We start from the raw sequence: 24,375 nt of genomic DNA on the forward strand, positions 1-24,375 counted from the left end.
TTGAAATGGGAAAAGTGCATGAAAATGAATTTGAATGATATATTAATATATTAATTGCATAATTACAAGGAAAACAAATGAACAAGAAACAAACATTCAATAACAGTAAAGGATTAGTAGGGAAAAGGGGGGATGAAGGTGCATCAGGCAATAATTTGGAAATAAAAGCTGCATATTTGCATATTTGCTTTAGTGCTAGCACACTGGTCTTACTTAATACAAATGCAGGTTTCAGTGGATCAAATTCTTCCTGAATTGTGAGAGAGAGGTTCCCCTGTTCCTGATGGGATTTTACCAGAGGAGGCTGGGCTGCAACACAAGTAGAACTACATACTAAAGCTGGTTGCACAGGAGCATAATACAGAAAGCAAAATGGGGGGGAAATCTTACAGCAGGCCAAAATGATAGGAAAACAACACTCACAGGTAATAACTAAGTATTATTACATTAACTATTGCAAAAGATTAAAAAGGATTTATTAATGAGCTAAGTTAATAGCTCTATGTCCATTAACACAGAGAAAGCTGGTGAGCAATATGGCTAATTAGATACTACAGGTTGAAATGGGAATGAAACAACAGTTTACCTACTCAAACAGGTTACGGTAGGAGGAAAAAATAATTAAACCCCAACAAAAGAAGGATAAAGGGATACATTGTTTTAAGAGTGTGTTGAGTTGAGATTCTTTTTGTTTTCTTTATAAAACAATATTGCATTTCAATGACGTCTGAAGAGTGACAAACTTCAACTGTATCAAATTGATATCTCTAACTGGAGACATTTGTGAGAATTTGAACTGAGGAAAAGTCTAATGAAGTTCACCAGAATGAGGATTATTTGGTTAAGAACTGATTAAGTTTGTTTAACTATGAATTCTCAGCATGTGAAATAGATTGGCAACTGATAGACAGCGATAGGAGTTCAAAACTAGCTGATACCACTTTGTGACTACTTTGTTCTAATTAAAGTTTTTATAAAGTATTAGTAGATGTATAGTCAATTAAAGAGTCCTACTTAATACATTCAGAAATTTATTATCATCACTGTTCTTTTTTTTAAATGTTGTTTTGGTGGAAAGGCTTGAATAGGACTTTTTGAAGCCTTGTTTTACAGCTGGACACACTTCTGATGGCAAACCTTGACCATCACTTCTTAAAATATACATGAACATGATGTACTCATTCAAAAAACAGAGATACACATAGTAATGAAAGAAATGTAATCTTGGTTAATTAAATCAAGATTGGATAGCAATTATGCCCCTGCATTTTTAGGCAAAGCAAGATATATTAGCAACAAACTATATTCAGCATAATATTTACTAATTTCTTCAGTAGAGAGAAATCATTATATTTAGTCAGCTTTGTCAAGGGGCACAGTGAAATTGAAACTGCAACTTGAAGTCAGTAATCAGATGTATTTGCAAGTTTGTCTTTTGCATTACCCTAAATCCTACTGGGGCCACATTTCTAGCCTTCAGTTAATTTTGAAGATAAAGAATTGTACAATTTTGTAGACTTATCAATTTGGTATTCAGAATGGAACCTAATACAAGGCTGCTATAGAAACACAGTGGAAGGATCTTAATTTAAACACAAACAATTTCAAATGAGACATTTTGCATTATACAAAGAAAGGTACTTTTAAGCGGGTTCGGATCACAAAGTGTTGGATAAATTTTATTTTCCTCTTTTGGAAATGTAACTAATACTGCTGCTACTGCTACTGCTACTGCTACTACTACTACTACTACTACTACTATTGTTGTTAAGGTACTTGTGACTCTCCATGGAGTTTGTGACACACGCTTTGGGAATGAATAATGTATGACATAAAAATATTGCTAATCTTTTTATCTGACCAAAAGATTAATTTAGATTAGATTTGCTGGTGAACTGGCAGAGTATTTATATTCTAACTCTGTGCTCTAAGATCAAATTCTGTCAGAGGCAATTTTGCTTTTCAAATTTTTGTGGTTGACAAAATTAGTATCAACCATGGGTAATAGATTGTTAGAACAGTATGAACACTGGACCAGATACCTAGTGGTATTTGTTCTGGTTGTTCATGTCTTGGATCAAGTGTCATCCAAGTGCCTAAAAAAGTGCTGACAACAACCTACAGGGTAGTCATGAAGGCAAATTCTTGTAATAAATCCCAGTACTAAATAGATGGTGCTGGATAGAGAGTGGGGCTGCTCCAGTTGTACCCTGGTGAATTAATGAATAAATAAATAAAAGTTCTGAGGAGATCAAATGTATCACTAGCCACACCTTTTCAATCACAAAAATCAAGCTAGAGAGAGAGAGAGCTTTGTTGTGTTGGAGGAGTTTCTGTGGAAGATAGACATTTCACAAGCTGTTGAACTTTCAAAAAGATATGGGGGCAAAGGTGAAAGTGGGCTGGTCAGTGTAGAGGGGACAACATATCTAATGTGCACTGCCAGGTATTTAAAAATGATGGTCTGACCAGCTTGTTGCTAATAAAAGATCCTTCACTGAAATGTCACATCAGTATTTGGCATTACCATATTCTTGTTTAATAAACATCGACTGAGGACATCTAATTAATTTTCAAACCTAATAATTTAACATTCAATCATGTAAAAATTAAAATTAAATGTAAGAAGAAACAAAATGATTTCCAACATTCCATTACAATAATATTCAAAAGTATAATAGTCTCAACATACACATATATATATGTATATATATACACACATGCAGAAACAATAGTAGCATGGTTTGGGTATTAACAGAAATAATTAAGCAAATAATTTCAAAATCACAGACTAATGTGTTAATCATAGCAATTATAAAGATGCAAAATTTGATATACATTGCATTAAAAAAAAAATCAAAATGAATCCAAAAATATACTGAAAGAGGTGACAAAAAAATGCAAGTAGAACCCCCACCCACAAAAAAAAAAAAAACTCTTTGGTTATTTATGCAAAAACTGATGTAAATATGGGCTAGTTTTTGGTAATTTAGTTCAAGTGGGTATATTTGCATAATCCAAGAAATTAATAACACTGAATATTTTGAGGGGAAATATTGCATATTTTAAGCACTTAAAGCGTGTGTGTGTGTGTGTGTGCGCGCGTGTACATGTGTACACACACACATATATCCTTTTAATGTTGACTGTCAGAAAAAAAGACTACTCAATATCATAGAGATTAATAATATTCTATTGTAGTTGACCTGTTCTGAGTTTTGCCTGTGGTTGCAGCACAGAGTCTTCAGGCAAGTTGTGGCCATAAATATGTCTGTATAGGAGAAATACTGAGAGAATATAGAATGAAAAATTGCATGCTTTAAGTGCTTGTTTGCTATATATATATGTGTGTGTGTGTGTGTGTGTATGTGTATATATATATATATAATGCATATGTAGAAGCCTGTGTTCCTAATGTACAGAAACTTTCTTGCTGGTAAAATGTAAGTCGCTGATGCAACAAAAGGAAGATGGAAAGCTGCTTTAATGTAACCGATTCCATGTCTGTGAGTGTTTCAAGTCCTGGGGGCAGCTTTCCACCTTCTTTTTTTTGGCAAAGGGGCTTTTAACCTCAATGTATTATAAACTATTACTTATAGCTGAATTATAAACTATTACTTATAGCTGAATTTGCTTCAAGATATATGGTTAACAAAGACTTGATATATAAGAGAGTACACACACACACACACACACATGTGTATGTATGCATCCATGCATGCTTGTATTAATTTTAGATTAGTAAGTGCTTATGAATTGTGTGCATCAAGAGATATGCAAATAGGTATTTTTCTTTACAACATCGTTTGATTGCAAAGGGGGGCAGAAATTAAAAGAAATTCAGTACCTTTCTTCCCATTATCTTCAATATTCATGTATTTCAATGGGTCAAAGACATCTGTTTCAAATAAGTTTTTTTCAGGAGCTTTATTAGTATACTTGTCCAGCCAAGAAAATGATGAAGGCAAACCGAATCCAACAACATGTGTAACAGCTGTAAGGAAGAAAGAAAATCACAAGCAACGGAATAAAAACCCTCCACTGTTAATGAAGAAATGAGATAATTATGGGCAATAGTTTCATTATTGGGTTGGTGTAAAATTTGGCTGGAACGTGTAGGTGAGTGTGTGTGTGTAGGCATTATACAGACGGACATGTATGTACATATGTATTTATGTCTGTATGTATGTACGATTTTAGCAACAAAAGTTTTCATACTCCAACAATAATATACAAAAAGCTAACAATAAGGGAATAAAAATGAATGCCTTGCAGACAAAAGCCACAAATGAATGAGGCAAAAATAAACTTAGTTTTCACATGCCAGATAGAAATATTTTTGGGGCAATGAAAGATTACTTCACAATAATATCTTTGTTCCATTGCAATCCTTAAATTCTTAATTTCCATTATATATATAAAAACACATGGTTTAGGGCAGAGAGTTGCCCCCCCCCCCCTACCACCAAATGGTCAAAATAGTTCCAGTAGAAAATAATCAGGTATGAAAGGACTTGGAAAGAAGAATTCAGTAGAATTTCTTTAAACCTTTTGATACTATCCTTCTTCTTTAAAGTGATTCTAAATGAAACCTTCAAAAATAATTTCATGTGTATGTTCCAAAATGCCAGTTTAATACCAACCAAAATAATTTATTAAATTCTTCATTATTTTAAAACTTAATTGAAACAAAGGCAGCATATTTCAACAGAAATATGGTAACAAAAGGGTTAAATTTTGCTTTGAGTTAGTCTTATCTTTCTATAACATTGTTCTTTGTAGCTGTTTAACTTCAGGTCAGCCTTGACCAAGCAGATTTATGATTAATGGTGCTCTAGTTATGACCATCCCATCTTATTTTCAGACACTGTTTATGTAGGACTACATTCTCCAAAAAGTTTTTCTTTTAAAGTGGCAGGGTATAATTTAAAGGAGATTTGGTTGTTATTTTCAGTAGGTCAAGTGACCACATAGAGCTCCTTCATTAATTTGCTGTTGTATTACAAAATCTCAGCTGAGGCTGACAACTTCGCCCCTCACACCATCCCACTGAGTGTCTGTTAAACACATTCTGATAAGATGGAAGATTCTATTATGGTTCTCTTGGCTCTCCTGAACAGAATCATCAGCTTTCTTACATTTTGTACAATACTGACTACTGTCAATACCATTTTATAGGGAACTAAGTTGAACAATAACTATTCATATTTCCCCATACATCCATTTAGGATAAACACTTGTGTGCTGATGGTGCTGCTGTACTTTATTCCCAAATGCACAAGTTGATGTTTCATCAGAAACAGTCTAGTAGGTGTTTCAGCTTCTTCTACCCTAATACCAGAGCTACCCACGGCTATCCACCAATGTAGGCAACAAAATTCTCACACAACAGTATAAGGTTTGTTGTTCTTTCAGCTATGCTGAACCTGTGTTCCTGCCAGGTTCTACTTAGATTTTCTAATAGCAACTCACAGAGCAGACTAATTTTCTAGCAAATCTATGTATTTCAACTTCTAATTCCACATTGTGTTCTGCTCAACATAGTAGAAGTGGGTGGTCAACATATCAAGGCTGTCCTAATGAAAATGCTCTTTCTCTAAGACTGACTCTTGCTTACCTATTCGAGTGACTGCTATTTTTCAAACAAAATGTTCATCTCACAAAACCCATCCTGACTCCCTCATATTTCCCCAAAACCATAGATGGGAGTGTGTGTGTGTGTGTGGGGGGGGGGGGACAATGAAAACAAATTCTATTTTGATCAACAATAGAAAAATCTTTGTTAGAATAATTCTTTTATATCTTTGCTGCAATATTATGAAGAGAGAAAAGAAAGAACTTGGATAGTTTCAAGCAAACAACTTGCAACTTTTGTCAAGGTTAATTATTTCGTTTTCATCCATTCGATATCAATGATATCAGGACCAGTCATATGTTAAAGTTTAAAAAAACAAAAATAATGGCAATAGTCAGTTGACCATGTTGTAGTAATTTATGTCGTTGGTTGATGGTATTGATGGTATTGTCGTTGGTTGATGGTATTGATGGTATTGTCGTTGGTCGATGGTATTGATGGTATTGTCGTTGGTCGATGGTATTGATGGTATTGTCGTTGGTTGATGGTATTGATGGTATTGTCGTTGGTTGATGGTATTGATGGTATTGTCGTTGGTTGATGGTATTGATGGTATTGTCGTTGGTCGATGGTATTGATGGTATTGTCGTTGGTTGATGGTATTGATGGTATTGTCGTTGGTTGATGGTATTGATGGTATTGTCGTTGGTTGATGGTATTGATGGTATTGTCGTTGGTTGATGGTATTGATGGTATTGTCGTTGGTTGATGGTATTGATGGTATTGTCGTTGGTCGATGGTATTGATGGTATTGTCGTTGGTTGATGGTATTGATGGTATTGTCGTTGGTTGATGGTATTGATGGTATTGTCGTTGGTTGATGGTATTGATGGTATTGTCGTTGGTTGATGGTATTGATGGTATTGTCGTTGGTTGATGGTATTGATGGTATTGTCGTTGGTCGATGGTATTGATGGTATTGTCGTTGGTCGATGGTATTGATGGTATTGTCGTTGGTCGATGGTATTGATGGTATTGTCGTTGGTCGATGGTATTGATGGTATTGTCGTTGGTTGATGGTATTGATGGTATTGTCGTTGGTTGATGGTATTGTCGTTGGTTGATGGTATTGATGGTATTGTCGTTGGTTGATGGTATTGATGGTATTGTCGTTGGTTGATGGTATTGATGGTATTGTCGTTGGTTGATGGTATTGATGGTATTGTCGTTGGTTGATGGTATTGATGGTATTGTCGTTGGTCGATGGTATTGATGGTATTGTCGTTGGTCGATGGTATTGATGGTATTGTCGTTGGTCGATGGTATTGATGGTATTGTCGTTGGTCGATGGTATTGATGGTATTGTCGTTGGTTGATGGTATTGATGGTATTGTCGTTGGTTGATGGTATTGATGGTATTGTCGTTGGTTGATGGTATTGATGGTATTGTCGTTGGTTGATGGTATTGATGGTATTGTCGTTGGTTGATGGTATTGCAGAGGGAAACAACTCGGGCACCTCTGCTGTGCTTGGGCTGCTTCCAGAAGCAAATACCTCGCTTCATGTGACAAGATTTAATTGATTATGGGTGCAATAGGCTGTACTTGTTTTGGGCCATACGTATCATGTTCAAACAGCTATAAAGGTTGATTCTCAACAACATGTCGACATGTTATGTGACAACCACAGAATGAAGTAAGATCGAGACATAGCAAATAATAATAATAATAATAATAATAATAATAATAATAAAAGGGTGGGGGGTTTACTCACTTTCTTTTGCCTGTTTCAATTCTTTACATAGCGCAACAGTTTGACTTGCTGATAGATCAAAACGTAATCGTTTTTGGTTGTTTGATATTTCGACAAGCACCTCTGATTCTACAGAAACAGAAAGTTGTGACATTCAAAAGAGAGCATTTAAAGATAAACCAATATATATTGTGCAGTAAGTTGCATTGAATGGCAGGTCAGATTTATACACACAAGTAAAATTGAAGAGGAACAAACAACAACAATAATTTGACCTTACTGATAAAAAGTATGAACGTGAACCTAGCAAAGTGCTAGAAAGTAAGAAATATAAGATGTTGTGGGATTTTAACACTGAGACTGACAGAGTAATAGAAGCTGGAAGACCTGATTTAGTAGTAGTGGATAAAGACAAAGAGAAAGTGCCAGAGGATTGACATTACAGTTCCAAATGACAAGAAAGTCAATATAAGAGGTACAGAGAAAATAACAAAGTGCCCCAAGACCAAACCACTGAGTTACAGATGGAGAGTGCAGGTGAAATGTATCCCTGTAGTTATTTATAGGTACCTTAGCAACTATGTTTAAAGATGTGAACAGATGGAGAGAGGAAATAGGTATAAAACCTAGTTTAGTGCAGATCCAGAAAACGGTGTTATTAGAGACAGTTAGGATACTTAATAAGGCTCTTGGCATCTAAGGTTACTTGTTGTTATCCAATGTTAGGAATCTTTCTTTTCCGACAGTTTAATCTGTTGTGTGTATTGACAACAACAACAACAACAACAACAACCCATGCTCCAGAGAATTAATTAGCTTACCTTGCTTGTAAGAGAATTCTTTGTTGATTGGTATGGTCTCCATGACACTTAACTGGCTTATCTCACTACATGGTACTTGAGTGGTAGAAAATATTAACACACTGCAAAAGCAAAAGAAAAAAAATATATAAAAGAAATCACCTTTAAAATTATGTAGATTTTCATTCCTAATCCTCTGAAAATATGTTTTCATTGCTAATCCCTCAATTGTTAAGGAGTTTACATAATGCAATCAAACTAATCCTAATACAGTATTAGTATTAGGGAATATTTTATTGTCCCTCAGAGGGAAGGTAATTTCATTAAGGAAGAATTTGGATTTAGAACAGTAAAGCTCTGTACAGAACACAATATTAGCCTGTGTCTAGTGACACGATTTCTATAAACTATGTTGCAGTTAACCCTTTTGTTACTTGATTTTTGTTAAAATACACTGTCTGTATTAATTAATTTTGAAAATAATGAAAAATTTAGCAAAACGACTTTGTAATTATTAAGCTGGTATGGAATAAAAAAAGCACTCAGTACACTTTGTCAAGTGGTTGATGTTAGGAAGGGTATCCAGCTGTAGAAACCACGCCAAAACAGATGGCAGTTCTGTCAAACCAACCAACCCATACCAGCATGGAAAATGGATGTTGCCAGTAAGGCGGTACTGGCAACAGACACGCTCAAATGGCGTTTTTACGTGCCACTTGCACAGGAGCCAGTCCAGCGGCACTGGCAATGACCTCGCTCGAATGTTGTTTTTCACATGCCACCGGTACAAGTGCTAGTATGGTGATGCTGGTAACGATCACGCTCAAATGGAGTTTTACGTGCCACCGGCAAGGGAGCCAGTCAGCGGCCCTGGCATCTATCTTGCTTGGATGGGGCTCTAAGCGCTCCACTGGCATGGATGCTATTCATGCAGTGCTGTCATCGAATTTGATTTCGATTTCACTTGCCGCAACAGGTCTTCGCAAGCAGAGTTTAGTGTCCAATGAAGGAAAGGTACGCATAAGTAGACTGGTTGCACCACTGGCATAGGCCATGGGTTATGGTCTCACTTGGCTTGCCGGGTCTTCTCACGCACATCATATTTCGAAAGGTCTCAGTCACAAGTCATTGCCTCGGTGAAGCCTAATGTTCAAAGGTTGTGCTTCACCACTCATCCCAGGTCTTCCTGGGTCTACCTCTTCCACGGGTTCCCTCAACCCCTAGGGTGTGACACTTTTTTACACACCTATTCTCATCCATTCTCACCACATGACCATACTAGAGCAGTCGTCTCTCTTGTACACCACATCTGATGCTTCTTATGTCCAACTTTTCTATCTACTCCTCATTTCGAGCATTCAACACCAGTATGAGTCTACAAAGATAGTTGCTCCTGTAAATTCTAAAAGGAAATTTAGTATTTATGGAGGGTCATAGTTAAGAACAAAAAAATGACAGGGGCGACATACAGGGAAACCGAATGAAAAGAACCATGGAAGGTTGTTAGACCAGAACGAGAGGAAAATAGTGAACGTTGGGAGAAACCTTTTTTGAAAAGAGAAAAGATGTCTGCTCTTCTAAATGTCCATGCAGGAAAAGAAAGATGGTCATGTGAGGAAAAGAAAGATGGATGATGGTCATGTGTGAGCAACGAGAGAGAGAAAGAAACAGAAAGAGGGGGAGAAAGACAGATAGAAAATAGTGAAGGAGGGAGGGGGTGAAAAAGGGAATTAGAGAAGGATGGAGGAAAAAAACAGTATAGAGTAGAGAGTCGCATCAAAAAGACGAAGATAAACTTAGTTGGAAATGGAATATCTGGGCCAGATATGGCCTGTTTAAATGTCTAAAGAATTAATATACTTTGGTAGTATATTGTGGTTGTATAACAAAGTAGAGTGTCCCAGCAAGTAACTAAGCTGCCAGGAATGCGTTTGATGTGTAAAATTGGTATATCCAATAGTGCTGCACCACTATATTTAGTGGCTCTTTCAGCAAGGAGTTTGTGGATGATTGATGGGTCTAGTACTGAAGAAGGAGTGGGCACTTCTGAAATGTGCTCATTGCCAATTTTTCTGCTTTCGATTGCATTGAGAGCATGTTGGGATGAAGCATTGTGACACATAAGTGTTGGCTGTGGTTTCTATAGAAGGTCTGTAGAGAAAACCTTTTCAGATAAAAGAATGAAATTAATCAAAGAGTCTGAAGAATTTGTTTGGCAACTCATCTTGTCTTATATATATATAAAAGTATGGTACCCATAAAGAATGTCAGGATTTGATTTTGGAATGAATTATGCAAAGAAATTTTTCAAGATGAAATAATGTAATAATTCTTTGATTCCAACATTCTTTGGCAGATGCTTGAGTTCCCTTTTTTTAGATCTGAATAATGTTTGACTGTTCTCTGGGTTTCCCTTTCTTGTAATGCTTTGCTCAGCTTTCTTCTCTCTTGCCAACCATCCTTTTCTTTCATCCAGACTTCCCATGTGTGTTTGTTTTAATTGTTTCATAATAAAAGAATGAATTCCTTTGTATGATACAAATAGATAGCAGAGAAACTGAATGGAACCAAGATAAAAATTCCAACTTGATTCAATGAAAAAAACAAATAAATTATGAGTAGTCATTGGGATGTGGAGAGAGTGTATTGTGTGTGGTGGGGAGAGAGAGGGGTAAAGAGAGTTGGGGGGATGAAAAGCAACATTCCAAATGGATCATAAAAACAAACTATTTATAAAAAAAAATAGTTTCCAGCATTGGCATTTCATCCAACAAAGACATATTGATTGGTCTGGCACTGATTTACTGTTTTATTTTCGTTATGGCTATGTTCAACACTATCTTTTTTTTTTCCTTATTATCAATCTATTTATCTCTTTAATGATTCATGGAGTGCACCCAGAAAGAATCCAAATAATGGTGTTTCTATTCATTCTTAATGTTCTGGTAGATTTATCATAATTTATTGTCCACTTTTCCATGGGTCAGACGACTGGATGCCCTTGCTATTGCCAGCTCCCATCTGTTTCCCCATATCACAACATGTTTTCCAAGGAACATTGGAAACAAACAACCCCTCTTGTATGACGGTGATGTTCTTTTACAAGCATTACATGATGTCTAGACAAGAGGGGGACACACACGTTTTTTATCTTTTTATTTGCTTCAGCCATTGCAGGGTGCTTATGCCAGGGCTCTGCCTTGAAGAATTTTAGTTCAACAAATCAACCCCCATTACTTATTTTTGTCTTTTTAAAGCCTAGTTACTTATTCTTTTCTTCTCTTTTGCTGAACTGCCAAGTCACAGAAATATAAACAGACTAGCACCAGTTGTCAAACACAGACAAAGACATACGCATATATACATGATGGGCTTCTTTCAGTTTCTGTCTACCAGATCCACTTACAAGACTTTGGTAGGCCCAAGACTCTAGTGAAAGACACTTGCCCAAGGTTTCATACAGTGAGGCTGAACCTGGAACCATGTGGTTTGGAAGGAAACTTCTTCCCCCCCCCCCAATCCCCAACAACATATACTCAGGAAATTGATTCTCTCAAATGCCCCGGTGGCTCATTAGATAGAGGTAGTGGATAATTTCTGCTATCTAGGGGACCAAATTAGTTGTGGGGGGTGGGGGGTGCACAGAAAGTATAGTAGCTAGAATAGGAATAGGATCGAGGAAATTCAGAGAGCTTTTACCTTTGTTGGCTACAAACGGTTTCTCACTCTGAGGGTAAGGAAGAGTGTCTGATGCACGCTTGTAGACAGCAATTCTACATGGTAGCAAGACATGGGCCCTGAATGCAGAGGACAGGCGAAGGCTGGAGAAGATTGAGGTTAGTATGCTCTGATGTGTAATGCAAGTGTCCACGTTCAACAGAGTGAATTGAGTGTATTGGGAGAGAAGTTAGGCATGAGAGGAATTAGATGCAGTGTGTAAAAGAGAAGACTGTGCTGGTTTGGTAATGCCAACAGCAGAACAAGTGACAATCTCTCAAAATGGATGAAACATGTGGAATAGGGAGACCCAGGAAGACATGAGATGAAGTCCAGAAAGACGACCTCAAGATGCTGAACCATTCAGATGAGATGAAAAAGGACCAAGATACCTGGCACAAGATTCATCCTCCACAGCAGAAATGTTAACCCCTCCCCCACCAGCAAGAGTTGTGTGCCATGTAAAAAGCACTTGTACTGGTGCCACATAAAAGTACCCACCACACTCCGTAAAGTGGTTGGCATCAGGAAGAGCATCCAGTCAGAGAAACTATGCTGAATCAGACTGGAGCCTGATTTAACTACCTCAGTTTAGGAATTCCCCTTCAGGGTAGAACATCTGTCTATCCACATTTTATACCCGAACTGGTACAGTGCTGCTTCTGGGGGCTGATAATTTAGTTTTAGTTAACAAAAAAAAAAAAAAAATCTGGAATCAAAGGAAAAAAATAACTGGATGCTAATGAAGGCAAAGTCAGGTTTTGCTTGAAAGAATAAAACTGATCAATAACCAACACAAGAATCTTGTCACTGATTACACACACTTAGAACTACTATAGCAACCCGCAAACTACTAAGCAACAACAACATATTAAACTACTTATTTACATGCCACAACTGAAGTGGACTTGGACTATCAGACAGAAAGTTTGCTTGTTACAACAATAACTTCTACTGCTAACATCCTGTCATCTGAATGACCTTCTCAGGTTCTCCAATATCTTAATTTCTAAATAGAAGCAATCGGGGGCAGTGGGTTAGGTTCCAATAAAATTCATAATTTCTCAGATTTTGGTTTTTATAGCAAATATAAATGTATTTATGGGGAAAAAATATTGAAAAACATCAATACATGCAAGAGTGCTAAAGAAAGAAGGAGGGCTGTCTTTGGATGTGCCAAAAACAACAGCTAAATCACCTTTAAATCACTTTTCCCTCTGAAAATATTAACAATTAAAAAAAATTTTTTTACCAAAAATGCTCTTCCCATGGTTTTGAAGTGCAAAAAAAGGAAAATTGGCCAAAATAGGTCTGGAATGGGATGATGAGGGAGGTGGGGTGTTAAAAGAAGGTTTTCAAAACTTTTTCATACAAAGATGCCCCTCCCCCAACACCATCTTTTCAAAAGCTGTGGTTTGAAAAAATTGGGGAAAAGCCCCCCCCCCCAATTTCTTTATAATCGTAATCTATGCCATTTGAAAGAGATTTGTATAAAATTTCATTAAAAGATACCCATCTTTCTGAAAGTTATGAGGGAAAAAAGTCAGATCATGTGAATTTTCCAAAACTCCTCTCTCCACCCCCTCACAAAAATTCTTTCCCATAAATCCCTATTATACTCTGAAGCCACCACATCTAAGCGGTATTTGGAGAAAATTTTGTTAAAAAGTATCCATTTTTCTGGATGTTATAAGGCAACAAAGTCGGGGGCATATACATCTGTAGTAATGCCCTTTTATTTATGCAATTTTTTTTCATTTCATGTTTATTTCATTCATTGTTTGCAATGTTCTCTCTCTCTTTCTTTCTCTCTCTCTCTCACTCACTCTGCAAGGCTTACAGATGGGCTGCTGAATTGAAAAAAAAAAAAAGAGATTATGACTGTGATAAAATAATGAAAGCAATATTTACTAAGCACGTGAGCACAATTATACCAAGAAATAATTAAGCATAAAATATAAAAATTATTAGAAATTGGAATCAAAAGTGAAAATATTGTCAAGGGGTTATAGCAGAAAAACCATCTGGAGAGTGGTCTTTCTGCTACTAAATATAATGAAAATCATTGAGGTAAGTTTTTTTTATGGCTGAATGCTTCTTTTGTTGTTAACTCTGCCTTGTTTCCAAGCAAGAAATTATTTTCCCTAGTTTTTTTTTTTTTTAACATGACCCACTCAATGGCCAGACATGTTTCAAGGAAAATTGCAAACAAATGAAACCATTTTGGTATGAATGATGGCTTTGTTTACTCCAATCAAAACTGACTCAGCTAAAGATGCAGCTTCTACATAATCAAATATGAAGTTTCTATGACACCATCACCAATAACACAATCATCATCGTTTAACATCCGTTTTCCATGCTGGAAAATCTACATCATATTAACAACAACTGGGAATAAAGAAAACCAGGATGGAAAAGTCATGAAAAGCAAAAAAATGCAATAATGAGAAATTACTTACGCCTTGTCACCAGCTCGGTTGACAATCACAAGGTATTTTGAAATCTTTTTACCGTTATCAACAAGACCAGCTCGTACACTCTGCATAAAACTGGGTTAAGGAAATTAGCAGAAGAGAAAAAAAAGAAGAAAAAAAATACCGGATATCAATATTTTCTTTTTAAATCAATTTATGAGAATGGTTAATATAATTAATCATAATCTGAGAATATCACATGGTATTTACTTAATAGTAATTTGGGTAAATTAATTGACCCTGAATCATTGGGATTCAATTCCCTTCCTTTTATCACCCATACAGTCTCCTGCTCACTTTTACAATTGCATCCAATCTTTCATCCTTCTCTAATTCCCATCCCATCCATGGCTATCATGTAGAGGCATCAACTTGTAGTCCTTCAAGAAGAACATCAGCCATATTAACCCTTGTGATATCAATCCACCTGAAATTACCCCCAGTTCTATGATACAAACTTGATGTTTTAAAGTGATCTTTAAAGTTAATTTATGCTCAGACACTCACTTAATAACGACCCTTTATTGCTAAATTCTTTATGGTTTTCAAAATTAATCGAAACAAAGGCAGTGTATTTCAAGAGAAATGTTTTTAACAAAACGGTTGAAGTTATCTAAAAACCTTCCATCAAAATTGCACGTTACTTTATGTTCATTAACACCAGCTGCATAATAAGAGTTGTTATCAATTTCTTGATTTAGTATTTTATCACGTTTTAGTGATATTTAGTATTTTATCACGTTTACTCATGTGGAACTTTTGAAATACATTCCAAGTCTTAGAAAATCCTACATAAAAATTATTCATTTTAATTATTTTCTTTCTCTTTCATAAATTTAAATTTTACAAGAGAATACATAAATCATAAAACTACTTTTGAAAGGACTGAAATTTCCTCTTAACCAAGACTTTATATAAACCGAATCCACTCACAGAATATGCCGTGTATGTAAAATGGATGGTGCAAAGTCCCTTCCAGACCTAGAGTAACGTGGTGGAGGAATAATATGGTAGACAAAGCCTTTAGAGCAAAGAAACAGGCCTGGAGAGCCTGGAAGAGTGGGAGATAGCAGAAAACTGTACCAGATAACCAGAAGGGATGCTAGGTGACAGGTAAACACAGCCAAGAGAGAAGCAGAAAAGAAGTTTGCCAATGTCCAGCGATGTGAGGACCAAAGGACTGAAGAATTTCGGATTGCAAGACAATGTGTGAAAGAAAATTGTGATGTCACAGGAGAGAAATGTGTCTGCATGGATGATGGTGCACTTGCTTTTAATGATTCTGAAAAGAAAGAAGCTTGGATGAGCCATTATGAAAGACTGCTGAACATGGAGAATGAATGAGAGGAGGAGAGCTTGCCAAATGTTGAGCCAGTAGAGGGACCAGCTATCCGAATAGACAGCACCCTGGTAGATAAAGTAATTAAGGGTATGAAGCCAGGAAAAGCCCCCGGACTGTCAAGAATCACTGCTGAAATGCTTAAAATATCTAGTGGTGTGGGTAATGGCCTAGTCACCTGCATTGTAAACCAGGGAGTTCATGATGGAGTCATACCCAATGACTGGCGTAGCAGCACCATAGTCAACTGCTACAAGGGTAAAGGTGATGCTTCAGATAGAAATAACTACAGGGGTATCAAACTGCTGGATCAGGTGATGAAGGTCATGGAGAAGGTTATAGCCCAACTAATTAGGGAGAGAGTCTGTTTAGATGAGATGCAGTTCGGTTTTGTGCCAGGTTGAAGCACCACTGATGCCATATTCCTGGTACAGCAACTGCAGGAGAAATACCTAGCTAAAGATAAACCCCTATACTTGGCTTTTGTGGACTTGGAGAAAACCTTTGACAGGGTCCCCCGATCCCTTATCTGGTGGGTGATGCAGAAAGTGGGGATTGATGAATGGTTAATAAGGGCTATACAGGCCCTATACAGACGAAAGACCAAGACCTCTGGAGATATGCTGTGACTGAGAAGATCTGGCAAATAAAATGAGATCACAGCTGTAGCCTATGTTAGTGTCGCATAACCAGCACACTCAAAAAGTACCTTTGGATCATGCTGTGCTTGACGAGACCTATTGAGCCAAGTACATCATCAAAATCAAATCAAACCACAGTCAAATGGAAATTGTCCTTGTGGCTGATGCCAGCACAGCCTGTCAGGCTCCCCGTGCCAGTAACAACATGAAAAACACCATCCAAACGTGGTTGTTGCCAGCCCCCTCTGGCCCCTGTGCCAGTGACACATAAAAAGCACCCACTATACTCTCGGAGTGGTTGGCGTTAGGAAAGGCATCCAGCTGTAGAAACACTGCCAGATCAGATTGAGGCCTGGTGCAGCCTCCTGGCTTGCCAGTCCTCAGTCATGGAAAATGGACGTTAAACGATGATGATGAATTAAACACACACAACACACACACAAAAAAAACCCCTTACTCAAATAGACCAGTTATATGCAAATACCTCACAATCAAGTAATTTTGGGTTTAGTTCCACAGTTTAGCACCTTGGGCAAGTGTCTTCTACTATAGCCCTGGGTCAACCAAAACCTTGTGAGTGGATTTAATAGACAGCAACTGAAAGATGCCCATCACGTGTGTGTATACATGTGGAAGTACATATTTCCTTCGTCTGTATGCATTTTCTCACTGACCGTAAACAATGGCTTTGCTAACGGTGCCACTTGCTTGCAGTCCGTATGGAAAGCATGTCCAGGTTGTTGTTTAAGAGAAAGGGCACCTGGCCTTTGAAAATTTTGCTCCTGTCACATGCAAGCATGGAAAAGCAGGCATTAAAACAATGATGATAATGACAATAGGTGCAAATATATTTATCTCTATTTTCTCTGTTTCTCCCTTGTGAGTTTGTGAAATCAGAGGATTCCAGTAAAACTAGATTGGGTAACAGTAGTTTAATCTGTAATGATAAACAATTTTAATTATAGAAAATTATAAATTTTTTCATTGATTTTTAGTCAATAAATAAACCAGGATTACAAAGGTTTTAGATTTCACCTTAAAAATAAATAAAAAAAATTATATTTGCAGTAGTTCAGCAGTTCTCAACTATTTTATAATTCAGTGCCCCCCCCCTTCAATGAATGAGGTTTTACATAAATACCTTGTCTCTATGTTTTGGCAATCCCTACCACCAAAGCAGATTATTTTAATTAAACAAAACCTGGTTTTAATCATTGATTTAATATCCTATTTGTTTATACCGTTTTCCATGTTAGCATGGGTTTCATGGGCAGGTACTGAAGGCAGAATTTTTTTATGCTTAGATACTCTTCCTGTTGTTAACCCTGAATCAAAAGACATAATTGAGAAGTGAACTTTTTAGCCACACATCCATACCTGTGCCTTATATAATGACATGTTAATAGACTTTGCCACATCAACAATCATGTCATTGTTCACTGATAACACAATGACCTATTCATCGTTTAGTCTAAAAGATGTTGTTTGAAAATGTGTTGTACCTGATTTAAATATTTTATCTTTCACAAAAATCACGTTTCTTCTAAACACCCAGCAAGCCACCTCCCTATTACACTCCTTTGACATTTACTTGTCCTCTAGTGGGTTCACAATGCCCTCCACTACCACTACCAAAGAGGTACTATCTCCCAGGGTAAGGACCACTGAAGTAATTGAAACAATCGTTACTGGGTTACTGATTGTTGGGAAAATACTTTCTATATTTAATAACAAAAAACTTCAATTGAATTTATTGGTTTAACATCCACTTTTCCAGGCTTGCAAATGTCAAATAGAATTTATTGCGGTAGATTTTCTATGGCGAAATATCCTTTCTCTTACCAACCCTCACCTGTTTCTAAGCAAGGTAAAATTTCCCCATGGCCAGATATATTTTCATGGGGGATTGGAAACAAATGATACTGCTTGTATGGTGGGGATGCTTGTTTACAACTGCAATGCAATGTCAAGTCAAGGACACACACACACATTTCGTATTCAATGATTGGAAGGATGAATAGTTCAACTGGTATTGTGAACCACAAACGGTTGGCATTGATTGTTCAACCACATCAAAGGACAAACAAATGGAAACTGGAAGATCACCCTGCTAAATGTAGGTTCAGAGAAGTGCTATGTGATGCTTATATTGAGGAGGGTGGAGACAGAGGATGAGTGAAAGTTTCAATGAGCCAATGTGACCAATGAGTGAGGAGAAGCTGAGCTGTGGTTGGGGCAAGATACCAGTCAGATGGAAGGTAACACATGGTGGGATCGAGTGGTGCAGAAGACAGAGCCACAAAGCTGAGAGACACAGTACCAGAAAGAATGACAAATAGTAGAAATGTGTCTAAGAAGTATCAGATGTAGTGTGTAAGAGAAGATTGTGCTAATAGAAAGACATGATGGGAATGGAAGAGGACAGTTGAGTGAAGAAGTATCAGATGTAGTGTGTAAGAGAAGACTGTGCTGATAGAAAGACATGATGGGAATGGAAGAGGACAGTTGAGTGAAGAAGTATCAAGCAATTTAGGTAGAAGACATTTGTGGAAAAGGAAGACTTTTGGGAAGGAATGGGGGAAAAGCTGAGTTCAGAAAGCTGAATCTCTAGAAAGAGATGATAAAAATTAGCAACAAGTAGCTCGATACTGTGCTCTGCAACACCTGTCCAATCAACGTAAATATGGAAAAAGGCAAAGGTAAAAAAATACCAACATCAATAATGACAACGATCTCTATTCTGTCGAAGCTGAGTTAATTGGAAGACATGAGAGAGTAGGAGAGCAGCTAATTTGAATATTTGTATAACATGAGAAGGGATGAGAAAATTAATATACCATAATTGGTAATGATAAGATTTTGAATAGGAAATAATAATAAAAAAAGAGAGACGAAACTATTTCACCATATTATTCTCTTTCATATAAACTATGTGAAATATGTAGGAGAATGAAACAAAAGATGATATGAAGAAAAAAAGTTATTGGCTATAAATAATTGCAAATAACAGACAGTCGTTGGTAATTAGAGAATAAAATAAATAGCAGAGACAAATTGGCAAATCTTTAATGGGTTTCAGTCATTGAACTGTGGCCATGGTGGAGCACTGCTTTCACGGTTTTAGTTGATAAAATTGACCATCAGTACTTACTTGAAACCAGTCTCTTTTTATTGAGTCAATAATCAGACCAATAACATTTGCCAAGCATTAAGAAACAAACAAAAACAAACAATTTGATGGGCTTCCACATAGTTTCTGTTTACCAGATTCCACTCACAAGGTATTGATTGGCCTGACACTATCATAAAAAAAAAAGCTTAAACAAGATGCTTCACAGCAGCACTGGGACTTGAAACCATGTGGCACAGTCCATATTAGTGCCTCTAATATATGATAACAGAACTTAATTTCACTTGGAATTCAAAGAAAGGTTAAAATAACTTCTAATTTCCAGATAGTGCTTCATCTCACCTTACACTTTCAGAGTCTCCTGTTACATTTGGATCAGTCCATTCCAATAGGCTTCAAGTATCTTCTTCCAAAATATACACAAGTAGGGTTATGTAATAACAAGTTTGCTTCCAAGCCTCAAATTCAGTGCCACAGTGTGACACGTTGGGCAAGAGTGTCTTCAACAATAGCCCTGAGCCAACCAAAGCCTTGTGAATGGATTTGATTGATATATAGATGTGTGTGTGTGTGTGTGTGGAGAGAGAAAAATGGAAACAATAGAGGGAAAATAGGTTTGTTGTTGACAACAGTGGTGGTGGTCATTATCATTTAGATACCAACACTTAGAATTGAATGGGGGAACATTTTGCTTTTGTTGGGGTGGTGTTTAAGTGTGTCAGAGTGGTGTAAATATGTGAGGGGCACTGGGAGTTGAAATAATAAAGTATTGGTAGTAGAGAGTGGATTGTTTGATAGTTGAAACCTGAATAAGATGGTATTCAGCTATGCAGTAGATAGAGCGGAGCAACAAGGAGTGCTGGTCATGATAATTATCTAATGACAAGAGACATTACATTATGAAACATGAGAGGATGTCTGTTTTGTAGAAATAGTTTTGACTGCACAACAATGATCTGTGTGACATCATCATCATCATCATCATCATCGTTTAACGTCTGCTTTCCATGCTGGCATGGGTTGGACGACTTGACTGAGGACTGGTGAAACCGGATGGCAACACCAGGCTCCAATCTAAATTTGGCAGAGTTTCTACAGCTGGATGCCCTTCCTAACGCCAACCACTCAGAGAGTGTAGTGGGTGCTTTTACGTGTCACCTGTACGAAGGCCAGTCAGGCGATACTGGCAACGGCCACGCTTGAAATGGTGTCTTTTATGTGCCACCCGCACAAGCCAGTCCAGGGGCACTGGCAACGATCTCGCTCGAAAATCCTACGGAGGCCAGTCAGGCGGTACTGGCAACGGCCACGCTCAAAATTGTGCATCTTATGTGCCACCTGCACAAGAGCCAGTCCAGGGGCACTGGCAACGATCTCACTTGGCTTGCTGGGTCTTCTCACGCACAGCACATTTCCAAAGGTCTCGGTCAGTAGTCATCGCCTCAGTGAGGCCCAATGTACGAAGGTCTTGCCTCACCACCTCAGCCCAGGTCTTCCTGGGCCTACCTCTTCCACGGGTTCCCTCAACTGTTAGGGTGTGGCACTTTTTTACGCAGCTATCCTCATCCATTCTCACCACATGTCCATACCAGCGCAATCGTCTCTCTTGCACACCACAACTGATGCTTCTAATGTTCAGCTTTTCTCTCAAGATACTTACGCTCTGACGGGTATTCACACTGACATTACACATCCATTGGAGCACACTGGCTTCATTCCTTGCGAGCTTACGCATGTCCTCAGCAGTTACAGCCCATGTTTCACTGCCATGTAGCATGGCTGTTCGTACACATGCGTCATACAGTCTGCCTTTTACTCTGAGTGAGAGTCCCTTTGTCGCCAGCAGAGGTAAGAGCTCTCTAAACTTTGCCCAGGCTATTCTTATTCTAGCAGCTACACTTTCAGCGCACCCACCCCCACTACTAACTTGGTCGCCCAGATAGCGGAAGCTATCGACTACCTCTAGTTTTTCACATGCAGATGTAATAAAAAAAAAACCTTTTACAATATTACTATTGAAATACATTGCCTTTCTTTCAATTAATTTTAAAAATAAGAATTTATTAAAAGCCCTATTTATTCATTTTTGTCACCCTCACACACCTTTCATAAAATTTCATCTTTATCAACCTCTTCAAAATGGAAAAGCTCTAACTTGAAACCTTTCAACTGTGTCCACGATACAACTTCCTTTAACACAAAAAACATATCAGGCAGACCATCTGTTCTTCCTTGCTAAAGGAGAGCACAGTGTTGGTCTTCATGAGATATTCAGCTGATGGTCAAATCTCTCCATATAGAAGCTGTTCAACATAAACACACCAATGAACAGACACTTTCATCTAATATGGAGTCACCAGCGGCACCAACATGTCCGTGCCACAGAGTTTATTTCAAAATGACCAAAACTCATCCCACAGTACTGCTAGGACTTTTGGATATTGTCCGTAATCCCTGACCTGAAAGTCTTCTAAACAAGAGTACACAGACTGTCCTTGTCAACATCTGGAATTAATTCCAGACCATTGTTATTTATATATCATCCACTAATCTTTTTGTAGAATGCAAGGGTTGACCGGCCACTGACCAGATGGCCCCAAGTAGAGTGCTGGGAGTGCTTGGCAACATTCCAGATGCCAAATGACGTAAGTCGATCCAAGATTGCAGCTTAGTTGAAGAGATAAACTGCATGAATAATGACTACACTTGTTCACTATTGTCATCAAGAAATCTCTGAAAATGTATGAAACTCACCCTATGTTTGTGCATCATCAGCTACAGCATCCCGAAAGTCCCTTGTAGTGGATGCTGGCAGCAGAGAGACCTCCTGACCAGTAGAACTTATCCCTTTTACAAGAAGCAAAGTTGCACATACTCCCCCTCATTCAGTCAGATGATTTCTGGGACATGGCACAATGGAAATAGAGACCACTGAAGTGGTATTGAGGTTAGCTACTTCCACTTGCCAAGGACAACACCCTCAAAGTCCATTTCTGAATAAGGCAGGTCACCATGTTTATGACTGCTTCCTAGTTGTTATCCACCTAGGCTCTAAGCACTTTGACTGGGCCCTTAGTCCAGTGACTAAAGTCACTTGATTGCATGAAGTGGAAGTTTCCAGAGATCAGTCGAGTGAGTGCATCTCTAACCAAACAACTGACAATTGAAGGACTGCAGGAATAATGGTCTTCTAAGGGTTAACAAGTATAAATAAAGCAAAAATTAGTAGGTTTATAACATGGGCATAAATTAGGTTTAAAATGATAAAAGAATGAAACAGCTGTCTAATTTATATTCGTAGCATTAGCATATTGTCCATACAAATATCATTAACATATTGTGTCATTTATTAAAAAGAAGGTCGGTCTTCATGATCAAGCAACAAAGTCAAGTAATGCTTTAGATCAACAGATTAAAAGTAATTTGTCATTTTGGAATTATAGCCGCATGAAGAGAGGAACTTGGCTTAACCAGAAAATTAATAGTTATGGAGTTGCTTTGGAAACACAATACAGGTTGTTACTCTAGAACCCAAAAGAGTTCATAATAATTGGTGCTCAACCTATTTTGTAGACTAAAAGTGAACGAGGAATAAACCTTTCAGCACACCTCCGACCTCAGCCATGTCAGGCGAAGTTCAAATGGACAGGAGCTGACCTATTTCGGCACAATCTCTCCTGTGGTATGTCTGTCCTTCTAGCTGCCACGTCTGGTTATAAATACAGTAATCAGCAAAGGGGACAGACAGAAAGGATCTGGGATGCAGAGACACACAGGAGATAGCCGACCAGTATTTTCTCAGATGAACAACGCACACACAGACACAAAACATATTCATTTCTACCACATCATATCCACAGATGTATCCTGTTGTTTTCCTTCTCCAGCTCGAAGCAGTTGGCAACAAATTAATGTAGTGAAAACATGTGTATACCAACAGCAAATGCAAGTCCCGTAAATAAATGATTTAAACCATAAATCGATGTCATTCCATTATTTACTTGGAAGGCATCCACACGTCGATCACATCTGTTTACCTCAGCACATTCTGATACACACCTTCTCCACCACAGATGTATTACAGGCATTGCTGTCAGAATGCCGACAGCTGATACAGATCTCACAAGTCATCTTGCCCAACTTTCTAACAGTTCGACCAATCCACTTGGTTGGTACTCTTTTTATAATCAACCCCCACAAAGAATGAAAGGAAAAACCGACCTTGGCAGGATTTGAACTTAGAACATGGGGGGGGGGGTCAGAACAAATACCCTGAGACTATTCTATTGACTGCTCTAATCACTGCTACGTCGTCACATTCCAAATAAATAAATTTTATTTTGGTGGATTTCAATACAAATTATAAAAGCAAGAAAAAGTCACTGATCTTAATCATTTTGCTTCTTTACAAAAGAGAGTTGTGCGACAACTGCTTGAAAAGGCGAAAAGCTCAAACCAGAAGAAGACAATGTTCACTGATAACTTGAAGCAACTTAGCTGAAACATTATACAAAGGAAGTGGTTAGGGTTAATATTTGAAGTTTACAAGAGTTAGGTTGGTGTTAGAAAGGACAACGTATGTGAAGTGTGTAAAAATGACTAAATTACAGAACCCCTTTGACCATGCTCAAGAGTTGCTGTGAAGAGCAGATGACTCACAGAACTGGCAGAGTCAAATGTTAGATTTGAATAAATTATACTACATGTATTGAATATGTTTTTTCTCTAGTCTGGAAATCCAAATACATACACATGAGAGACTTCCCCTGGTTGGCCTTGAGCTATGGTAGAAGATAACTGAGGTGCCACAGAGTGAGACTGAACCCCAAACCAGAGAGACTGGTTATTGACAAATGAAAAAAAAAAAGAGCTTTTAAAGAGGCCTGGATATCATCATCATTATAATCACTTAACATTTGATTTCCAAACTGGCATGAGTTGGAT

The 24,375-nt window shown here is 37.7% G+C and overlaps 1 protein-coding gene across 1 annotated transcript in view; it reads right to left on the reverse strand.

The window, feature by feature from the left end:
* Window positions 1-24,375, reverse strand: part of LOC106875100 (inositol polyphosphate 5-phosphatase OCRL) — an 80,288-nt gene that overhangs the window by 49,934 nt on the left and 5,979 nt on the right. Inside the window, exons 2-6 of the mRNA XM_089359082.1 lie at window positions 14,307-14,386; window positions 8,149-8,249; window positions 7,349-7,456; window positions 3,848-3,994; window positions 214-309 (exon numbers count right to left, since the gene is read on the reverse strand). Coding sequence (XP_089215208.1) covers window positions 214-309; window positions 3,848-3,994; window positions 7,349-7,456; window positions 8,149-8,249; window positions 14,307-14,386 — 532 coding nt within the window. The remainder of the gene's footprint in view (window positions 1-213; window positions 310-3,847; window positions 3,995-7,348; window positions 7,457-8,148; window positions 8,250-14,306; window positions 14,387-24,375) is intronic.

This window comes from Octopus bimaculoides, chromosome 10 (assembly GCF_046866305.1).
Source record: "Octopus bimaculoides isolate indiv1 chromosome 10, ASM4686630v1, whole genome shotgun sequence".
Classification (NCBI taxonomy): domain Eukaryota; kingdom Metazoa; phylum Mollusca; class Cephalopoda; order Octopoda; family Octopodidae; genus Octopus; species Octopus bimaculoides.